Source organism: Setaria italica, chromosome III (assembly GCF_000263155.2).
Source record: "Setaria italica strain Yugu1 chromosome III, Setaria_italica_v2.0, whole genome shotgun sequence".
In the NCBI taxonomy this organism is placed as follows: Eukaryota; Viridiplantae; Streptophyta; class Magnoliopsida; order Poales; family Poaceae; genus Setaria; species Setaria italica.
Genome location: NC_028452.1, coordinates 22,634,463 through 22,644,665, shown reverse-complemented (window position 1 = coordinate 22,644,665; position 10,203 = coordinate 22,634,463). Strand labels below are relative to the sequence as shown.

The following is a 10,203-nucleotide window of genomic DNA, read 5'->3' as shown; positions in this document are numbered from 1 at the left end:
TTTTACACGGAATGATGGAATTCTGTTCCGTGCTAACAAACTGTGTATTCCAGCAAGCTCGATTCGCCTTTTGCTGTTGCAGGAAGCACATGGAGGCGGCCTCATGGGCCATTTTGGTGTTAAGAAAACAGAAGACATCCTGGCAGCTCACTTCTTTTGGCCAAAGATGCGACGTGATGTGGAAAGATTTGTTGCACGCTGCACCACATGCCAAAAAGCTAAGTCCCGCCTGAATCCCCATGGTTTGTACACGCCCCTCCCTGTTCCTACTTCTCCTTGGTTGGACATTTCTATGGATTTCATTTTGGGGTTACCTCGAACTAAGAAGGGGCGGGACAGCATTTTTGTTGTCGTTGATAGATTCTCCAAAATGGCTCACTTTATACCATGTCATAAGAGTGATGATGCTAGCAATGTTGCTGATTTGTTCTTTCGTGAGATTGTTCGTTTACATGGTTTACCAAATACAATAGTTTCAGATCGCGATGCTAAATTTCTTAGCCATTTTTGGAGATCACTTTGGAACAAATTGGGTACTAAATTACTTTTCAGCACCACTTGTCACCCACAAACCGATGGTCAAACGGAGGTTGTTAACCGAACTTTATCCACCATGCTTCGGGCTGTGTTAGACAAGAATCTGAAACTTTGGGAGGATTGTTTGCCTCATGTTGAGTTTGCTTACAACCGTTCTTTGCATTCCTCCACAAAAATGTGCCCTTTTCAGGTTGTCTATGGTTTCATTCCCCGGGCACCCATTGATTTATTGTCTATTTCCTCTCCGGATGAACAACATGTAGATGCTGTTGCACGTGCTGAATTAATGTTCAAAATCCATGCACAAACACAGCAGAACATAGCTCATACTAATGCTAAAAATCAGGTTGCTGGTAGTAAAGGTAGGAAACTTGTTACTTTTGAACCTGGTGACATGGTCTGGTTGCATTTGCGAAAGGAACGTTTTCCTACTTTGCGCAGGTCTAAGCTGATGCCCCGTGCTGATGGCCCATTCAAGGTGCTGAAGAAAATTAATGATAATGCCTATATACTCGACCTGCCTGCAGAATATGGTGTTTCCTCTACCTTTAATGTTGCAGATTTAAAACCATATGCGGGCGAGAACGAGCAGATACCGTCGAGGACGACTTCGATTCAAGAAGGGGAGGATGATGAGGACATCAACCCCTACACAGGACCTACTACTCCAACGGAACCAGCACCAACGTCACTTCCCACTACACCAAGTCCAGAAACGTTTCAAGGTCCAATAACGCGAGCCCGTGCACGTGACCTAAATTATGTGATCCTTTTAAGGAATGAAGAAGAAGATTCTGTCCAGGAATGACAACCTGAACGCCATCTATGGAAGCTAATAAAGGGTGCTGCGCCACCTATCTTTTGGAAAGATTGTTTCCATGTAATACGTAGCTATTTTAGAAAGGTTAGGTGGGGATTTCAGCCAAAGATTCATGCTGGACGAAATTCCCTCCCCACCTTTCTCCTATTTAGTCCTGCTCACGCCCCCTTGGTTTGGCGGGTTTTCTTTGATAAGTTTAGCCATTGTGCAAACGTCCTGTACTGCAGTTGTGCTCAGCAGCCACCTGTGGACAGCCATTGTGAACCCCAATTCGTGAGTGATTGATATTCAGTTGTGCCTTCATCTTGTTCTTGCTTGTTCTTCGATTGCTTGCGGGAATAGAACCTCGTGTTCAGGTTGATCTTGCCATCAGCAAGGTCAATAACCATTTGGAGTTGGTTCAGCGATTGCTAAGGCGCCACGACCTGTTCGTTTGTAGTCGGATCGCAAGAGTCACCTCCTCCACAAATCGAAGTTATCCCTCTCACCGAAAGATCGGGCACTCCAGCTCTATCAGCAACAGCAGCTGCAATTCCACCAACCAGAAGTCCCACAGCAGTTGTCGCTATTCCTATCCCAATAAGACCATCTGCACCATAACAAGAATACGTTACCTACAAACAGGCTCATATAATTGGTCCATCATCAATACACTGCATTATCACTTCAGCTGATGTACTAATATATATGTATTGTCCCAAGGAAAACATGGAAAGGATAAAAGCATTTGGTTTGTGAAAGATGATTGCTGATGAAATTATCTCACCTTTGGCAATTTTATCTTCTATTGCCTTCTTCAGAGAAATGGCCTGCCTCCAATCAGGTTGAATCTACAGGGCAGTAACATATATGTATTGAGAACACCAAGGCAAAACTATCCTTTAACAGTTGGGCATTTTAATAAAATCTTGAATATTCAGCTGGCATGCAAAATAAACACAGATTTAAAGACAAAACAAAATGACTTGACAATCATCCTATAAATTTTTTTCCATTCTTAAATTAAAGCTTCTGGATACACAACTAATGTACAGGTAGGTCAGGAAAGTAAACCATAGTCATGACCTTCCATAATCTTGGCTTTGCTAGAATAAGATGAAAACAGGTATAAGTATGGAATTAATACAAAACATTAGGAAACCTATTAAACACAACTGTTACCATAACTGTACATAAGAAAACACAGTTTTTTTTACATATACAGCCAACTAGCCAAGTATTATCAATTGGATGGCATCTATCAGTAAACAAGAATTTGCTTGTTTAAGAATTGCAAACTGAGAAAAGATAGTTCAGATGAAAAAAAATAGCTAAAAAGGATTATAGGAACCTATAGTGAACTTAGTTATCACTATGTTGTATGGCATAGAAATGATTCTAGTTACAGTAGTTATAACGGTTTGCCAATGCCCCCATGTGCTCAGTACTAACATACTTGTTGGATCAGCTAGTTTAGCAGTATGTAATATTTGGTTGAAAGTTATAGCCTAGAAAATGTATGTTAAAAAAATATAACCTATACAATATTCTGGACTAAATTACATTTTCGTAGCAGAGTTTGCAAGGTATCAAGGAATCATAAATTATATTTGGTATTCTAGATGCTAAATAATCTGGCATGTGTACCTCCAAACAGCGTTCCACAAGTTGCCGGCTTTTTGAGTAGTCACCATTCCTGTAGTGCCCAACAGCCAACAAGTACAGCTTTTCCCTAGTCTGCAGAGGACTGCCGGAGTTATCCAAAGAAGCTGTAGAACCAAATGGATCGATCAAAACATGGCGAGAAGAATTTATGAGTTATGACAAAATGAAATTCAATCAGTAAAAGCTAATCATTTGGTTGCAAGTAAGTGCCAGTTGTGCACAAAAAACAAGATATGAACCTTCAAGCATGCTAATTCCACGGTTTACATCGTCCGTCTGCCTGGAGTGCACAAGGGCCCAAGATAGCCTCATAAGGCTATCATTCCTCTGCCCTTCAGTTGAAGCATCAGCAAGCTCTCTTTCACATCCCTGAGGATACAAAGCCACAAATCATGAGTTGAATTCCAAGTTTCCATCTAATAACGGAACATCACAAACACAATGCAGGAACAATAACATGAACCGTGACGGAGAAACACATTCAGAGGCAGCAACTAGCAACAAGGTCGAGTTTACAGTTCACATTAACAGACAACACACAAATACAAGGCTAAATTTTTTTGACCCAATTCTACGCAGCAAAGAAAATTACGCAATATTCTCCAAAACTACAGAAGTAGCTGGGCACCAACTTGGTTAATCCATTATACAGCCACTGAGTCACATGACTTAGCGGCAACAAGCCACTACTACCAAAATGATGTAACAAACAGCCCTATGCTTGATATAATCTCAGTTCAACAACTATAGGCGAAGAATCACTTATTTTTCCTCCCCTCCAATACCATCCCTTGCCCCCCCCCCCCCCCTGCATACCTAACCTCTGTGTTACCAAACAATACACAAAATACAAGGGTGAAGAGTAGTGGTAGCAACAGGATTGACTTTGAAACTTCGTGTTAGCAAACAATAAACGAAAAAACACAAGGCTAACAAAGTTCTTGACCCAACAATAGATATTGCAAAGGTCATGCATCCTATGGCTCTATACTCTCCAATACTACAGAAGTAAATGGTCATTCAACTTGGTTAATCCACGCCACATCCACAGAGTCACATGATATAGCTACAACAAACCCCTCAACATACCAACGTGATTTTACAGACATGGTGCTGGATGGGTAGGCTGTGATGCTACCTAAGATAAACACAATCCTATTCCTACCAGGGCATCAGCAAGGGCACACATTGCAGGAATAATCTTTGCTCTCATGAAGGGACTACGGGGCTCACGCAGAACTGCAGAAGGCGTCCCTACGCAGCTACGCTCCATACATACAATCCCAGTTCCTCCCCTCCCCACGCATACCCAACCTCTCTAGTGTGCTTCGGCTGCTAGTGCAGGGTAGGATTGAACCCCAATCCTCCACCAATCCGCCGCGGGATTCAAGCAGACATCAAAACCGTAAGGATTCGGATGGAGACAGAGAGAAATGGGATTTCCGGGGTTCTCACCGCGATGATGTCGCGGTCGCACCAGGGGATGTTGTCGCCGCCGGTGAAGAAGTTGCCCACGGACTCGAAGAAGCGCCCCATCTTCGCCTCCATCGATCCGGTTGGTCTGCGGAGTCAGTTGGGATCCGGAGGAGAAGGCGCCGGAGAGGAAGGCTCTTCTAGGCTTGTAGCCTTCGTGAGCAAGGATGGGTCGGATTGGACTTGGAGGAGCGCTAGATCGATGCGCAAGGCACGCGGGGGGGATCCGCGCGTGTCTTCGGCGCTAAGAAAGAAGGGAAGAGAACGACGGCTGGCCGACGACTCAATCCGTCTGGCTGACGCGTGGGTCCCACTCAGGTTCGAGCCGGTTCCCACCGCCGCTTAGCGAGAATCTCGTGTCTTGCGGCAAGCACACATGTAGTCCTATGAACACCTTTGAAGAGGTATCTTTGATTCAATCAATTTGATTGGCAAATTAGCTTATGAAACATTGCAGCCAAACCTAATCCTTGCGATTGTTTTTCCCTGATTATTACTTTACCACACACAAAAAGAAAAGATTTACAGTATAAACATCACCTCATTCCTTCTAGACAGTCAGGAACGGCGAATCCATACATAATTGCATATTGAACTGGACATGACAATACGCCACAATTCAAAACCTTGATCTCAGTCTCAGCCACTAGGCACTATTTGCATCATTTTTTGTTAGACAAGCCCTGGCAAATATTCAGTTGCTTTCCCAGCAGCCAGGAGAATCTGATTCAGGCACAGGGCATCTATTCATCTGAAGAATGGCAGGTCCCTTCAACTGCAGTGTGCCAAGAAGGCCAGAACAGGATAAGGTGACGCAAATCAAGCTGGCTCTGGATCATCAAATGATAATCATGATGCGTTGACAGCCCATGCACCAGGTCCGTATTCGTTTGCTTTAAGAGCAAAAATTAACAGATGTCCTCTGAAAGCACCTACGATCTGACCTCATACTTTCCAGCTTGACTCTGGGCTCTAAAACCTTTGTATGGAGCGCTTGGTGTGTTTTTCACGTCCAGCTTATCAATTTGAAGACCAGATAGAGCAACTCCCATAATCTTGAATTTCACCTGAAATGTTGGCAGCGTATGCAACTGAGCAAGTCCTTCCTCTAGACGTAAATTTCCAGAGAGCATTGGTGCTCTATCTTTTGGTATCTGCCCAATTGTCCAGAGACAAGTCTGCACAAAGTAAACTAGTGTTTAGACAAGCGTTTCAAGGTACAAGTAGAGCCCTCCAGGGAAAAGATGCCATATCAATGCAATGAACATTTCCGTTCCTGGCTCTTAGCCATTTCAGAAACTAGGTAACAGAGTACTACGAGGAAAAAATAGACATGGATGGAGTTACTATGGAATTCATGGTAGCCAGTACACTGACCTTGTTGGCAAGGATGTCAACTGTGCCATAGTTTGCAGTCAAATCCGCAGAAATAATAAGAGGGGGCAACTGAAACTGCACTGTTATAGAATCGATGGGTTTCCCAGGATCATTTCGGATCCCCACCATCACACTAACACGGCAATTCCCAGAATCAGACGTCAGCTGTGGTTTCACATAAATTGGTGTCTTCTTCAATTTCTTAACCCTGCTCATGTCATCAAACAATGAGCACACGGAAGGCACAGGAAAAAACATAGCTTGTAAATATGTACCTGTAACTCATGAGCTTGAATTGTCCATCGGGAGGAACAAATGATAGGACCTGATTTGACTCCCAGGGCTTGAATCGGACACAGGGGTGGAACGTAACATCATTGATAATTGCAGGGTTTGCAAATGACATAGTCAATTCTGGTACACCTGCGAGGCTGCAATTTACTTGAACATCACCATATGCTTCACATTTTACTAGAGCCCCCTCTCTGCACACCAATCAATGAATAAGGATGTCAAACAACAAAAGAGTCTCAGTCACATAAGGAAAGAAATTAAATAAAACAAAAGTCAGATATTGTGATCTGCTCTTGTGCTAGACCACTACTTAGGACTTAAAGAGGACGAATTGTCACTCTTATGATGCTCTTTTTTATATAATTTAGTACTCCATCCATTTCTTTTTATAGGACATGTTAGGATTTGAGGAAGTCTATCAAAATATACTTTGCCCATTAATTTCTCTTATAATATATTATCAATCTCCATGAAACCAATATTGAAATGTGTGTGAATGAATCTACAATGTACCTTTTATATACTAATCATGCACATAATTTCAATAATTGTTGGTGAAAATTTATGAAGTTTGACTTGCTCGAATCCTAATACACGATATGTCTTGAAACAGAGGGAGTAGCATTTGCTAAAGTGCAGTGCACACATAAAATGGAGGTATCAAAGGATGGCTCGATTTGGGAATACTGTACCACCAATGGATTGGAAGGCAATATCAAGAGTTACTATGGATATGCTAAAAGTTCAGTAGCTTCCAGTAGATGTTTGACCAAGTACTGTGACCTTGTCCTAAAAGCCAGATCGACATAATTGATGAATCCACTTAGAACATTGAAAAGGGGAAAAAACTAAAATACCTGTTTACACATGCATCAAGTTCCTCAACTATGTTAACATAGACTTCATTGCTTGCGTCCTTGACTACTGTTGATCGCCAAGGTACATAAGAAGCAGCTGCGTCTGGAAGTTTGCTGCCAAGAGTAGAACTTTTACCAGTCACAATATTCAACATTTTGTTCACAATATTAGGTGGGGCAATCATCTCTTTCAAGATGTTTGGCTCAGTCGTGAGTGGAAAACCATTGTCCATCATCTCATCTAAAATCTGCACTTGTCAAGCAATATAGGTTTAGAGAAACTTCAAAAGGAGTGCACCAGCTACTATGATTCAAGCAACTAAAGTACTAAACCTGCTCTGAAATTGGAGCATGCAAACTAGGAAATGTTTAACAGAATCGTTGAATTCGACAACACGCCAATGACCTGCCTTGATCTTCTAAATGTGCCTCAAAATCTAACAATTCTATTAAAAGAGAGAAATTGGATGTTTCTGTAAATTTTGAAATTTTATGAGCTTCATAGGAAACAATGTCTTAATTTCCAAAACTTAATGTAACATGCATGGTTGAGTTGAATGTTGCTAAATAAATTAGAAAATTCAGTTCCTTAGTGTCATATTTGTAAAAACAGATCATCCTGCAAAGAAGAAAAGTGACACTATTATGTCATCATAATGTTTGCACTACTCATTCATGATAATATAACAGCCACATGGCAAAATAAAAGAATAGGCGACAGCTGCAGATTTATATAGTGCCGTAGGAGAGACTAAGAAAATACACCTGATATACAATTACAAAGTTGTCCTTGATTATGTCTTCATTCAGATCTCCAAGATAATCTGTCAAGACATCACCCACACGAGAAAGGAACTGGAAAATGCAAAACATATGAGCACATCCATAAAATGACTAAAAGTTACCATTTACAGTGATTTGCACTATCTGTTATTTCAGATAAATAAAATTGGAAGGGTATTGCGAGATGTACATTCCAGGATAGGACAGAACTATGGATAGCAACTTTTCAGGAAGAATTTGCAAGATTTTACTGAAAGCTTTCCTAAAACCATACAGTACTTCAAAATATGTATTGTTCAATGTAAGATTCATGAAACTTTTCATACGCAAGTGTCCAGTAACACTATGAAATACCAAAAGAGATTTACAGTCTAATGAGGTTACACAATTCTTCACGTTTTATGGATTCAATACATGGTTCAGCATTTTCACTAATATTGTTCAGCAGAAGAACTAACTTGATGGTTCCATCGTTTCATTTTCTGTCCCAACAGACACCATAATTGACAATCTATCTGGCTCTACAGTTTTGAGCAAGTCGCCATATTGAGTCTCAAATGTCACTACTATATTCCTATAGCAAGTCGCAGAAATATGAATTCCTTTTATGCATCAGTGTGGTTGCCATTGCGGATTTCAAACTTCTGTGTGAATTACACCATTATACCAGAGCACCCACCATGCTCTGTACCAAAGAACAAGCAATCTTTACCTCCAACAAATTAGTTGCCCTTGGTGAACAAATTTGTTGTAGCTACAAACTTACTGGACTTCCAAGCAAACAAGTAGCAACTAAGTGAGAAAGAAAAAAATTCACAAGGAGATGAAGTTCACACCTCGATAGCCATCAGTGGAGGCATCTCTACTTGGGTGCATGCCAAGAACGTTACACCATTGCGATAGATATGAAACAAGTAATGCGTTGGTGACACCACAACCTGCAAGACCTTCCAAAGCCCAAGAAGTCAGATAAGTCAATATTCAGCCAAATCAAACGGATGGCTAATAGAATGAATCCAGTCCATAATTAGGGATGCAAGATGGTCGGTTCAACCCATTGACTCATCCTTGTCAATTTGATTAGCATTAAATATATACACAAAATGAGTACATCAATCAAGTAAAAAGCTGAGTGGATTTTTAGTAGATCCACTTGCATTGCATCCACAAAATTTGGGATGGAGGGAGTAGCTCGAATTTGACAGGCAGTAGCTAAACTTCTCTACAATAGCATCAGCAACAAAATAGATTAGCCCTAGAATTCCCTAAATTAAGCCAATCACACACAACAAGAGCTTGAGGACCACGAAGTAGGGTTCTCCCGAGAAGTAATAAGCAACGGTGGGGAAAACTCTGAAATTTGAAACGGAGCAAGGAGCAAAGTTGTTACTTTGGACGGGTCGCCGGCGGCGTGGGCGAGGACGTAGTCCCAGAACCAGCTGCAGATGGCGCGGTCCACGCGGTGTCCCGCCATCTGCTTCTCCACCATCACCTCCCTGCCAAACCCATCCCGGATCACATCAAGTTCAGCGCCAGTCTCCCGAAAAGGTTTGGGCGGATCCAAAGAGGTGACCGAGGAACCAGCCGATGCTAGCAGGTAAAGGAATTCGGGGACTGAGGGCGAAGATTACCCGGAATCGGAGAGGAGGAAGATGCACTGGAGCATTTTTGCCGCTCTTCGCCGTTCGCCGAGGTGGGACTTGGGAGCCGACGATGGGCAAATCGGGGCGGGAGAAGTGGAACAGCGGGGGAGATGGGTCGCAGCTTGCAGAAGTCAGAAGCTGCAGAATGGGGAAGTCGGGGTTGAACCGTGCCTAAAAAATTCTTCCCCAAAACTATGTATTGGGGGTTCTCCCAAAAAAAATTTCCCCCAAAAACATATCAATCCACAGCAGATCGCTAATAAATAGCCCCTAATATTTCAAACACAGGCCACGTCATCGTATTGGGCCCATCGGAAGGGACACGCGTGCATGCGGGAAACAGGATTGGGGGAGGAACGCCAACGCTAAAATATACGCGGTGGCAGGCTGTTTTTTAGCGTCGCTAAAAAATTGGGGAAGGTTTAGGTGGATTGTTGGAGTTCATTTTTCTCTCTTTTTTCCTTAAAAAAGGTATTGGGGGTAAGATTAGCAGCCTCTTGGAGTTGCTCTAAGGGTTTGAAATTCCAACCAAAATATGAATGAATAAAGTATGGGATCACATTTGTTTGGTTCCTTATTGTAAAAAAAATTATTGGTTCGACGTTCTTTGTCATCAATTCATTGCAAGCATCGTATAATCTAACCATGAATGTAAATCATTAGTTCAGATCAATATTGCAAAAGTTAGGTGACCTAAATTTTTTAACGTTTTGAGGGGATACGTACATAGCATAGTTACAGACAGATTTGAAAGAGAGTCTAAGATACTAAGGGG

The 10,203-nt window shown here is 42.0% G+C and overlaps 2 protein-coding genes across 3 annotated transcripts in view; both read right to left on the bottom strand.

The window, feature by feature from the left end:
* The window catches only part of LOC101765648 (mitochondrial fission 1 protein A), an 8,948-nt gene extending 4,183 nt beyond the window's left edge, over positions 1–4,765 (bottom strand). The window contains exons 1-5 of one of the 2 annotated variants that reach the window (XM_004962172.3): positions 4,457–4,759; positions 3,241–3,370; positions 2,984–3,105; positions 2,124–2,187; positions 1,878–1,946 (exon numbers count right to left, since the gene is read on the bottom strand). In XM_004962172.3, the coding sequence (XP_004962229.1) occupies positions 1,878–1,946; positions 2,124–2,187; positions 2,984–3,105; positions 3,241–3,370; positions 4,457–4,549 (478 nt within the window). In that variant the 5' untranslated portion in view covers positions 4,550–4,759. Of the gene's footprint in view, positions 1–1,110; positions 1,947–2,123; positions 2,188–2,983; positions 3,106–3,240; positions 3,371–4,456 lie in introns of those variants that run through there. The other variant, XM_004962170.4, reaches the window with a different exon arrangement.
* Positions 4,766–4,879: 114 nt separating this feature from the next.
* Positions 4,880–9,582, bottom strand: LOC101766887 (AP-3 complex subunit mu). The gene is made up of 8 exons (XM_004962174.3): positions 9,417–9,582; positions 9,176–9,281; positions 8,622–8,732; positions 7,768–7,857; positions 7,003–7,250; positions 6,127–6,336; positions 5,852–6,059; positions 4,880–5,652 (listed from the first exon to the last, which is right to left on the bottom strand). Exons 1-8 carry the CDS (start codon positions 9,449–9,451, stop codon positions 5,407–5,409), a joined length of 1,254 nt encoding a protein of 417 aa, XP_004962231.1. The 5' UTR covers positions 9,452–9,582; the 3' UTR covers positions 4,880–5,406.
* Between the last annotated feature and the right edge of the window lie 621 nt (positions 9,583–10,203).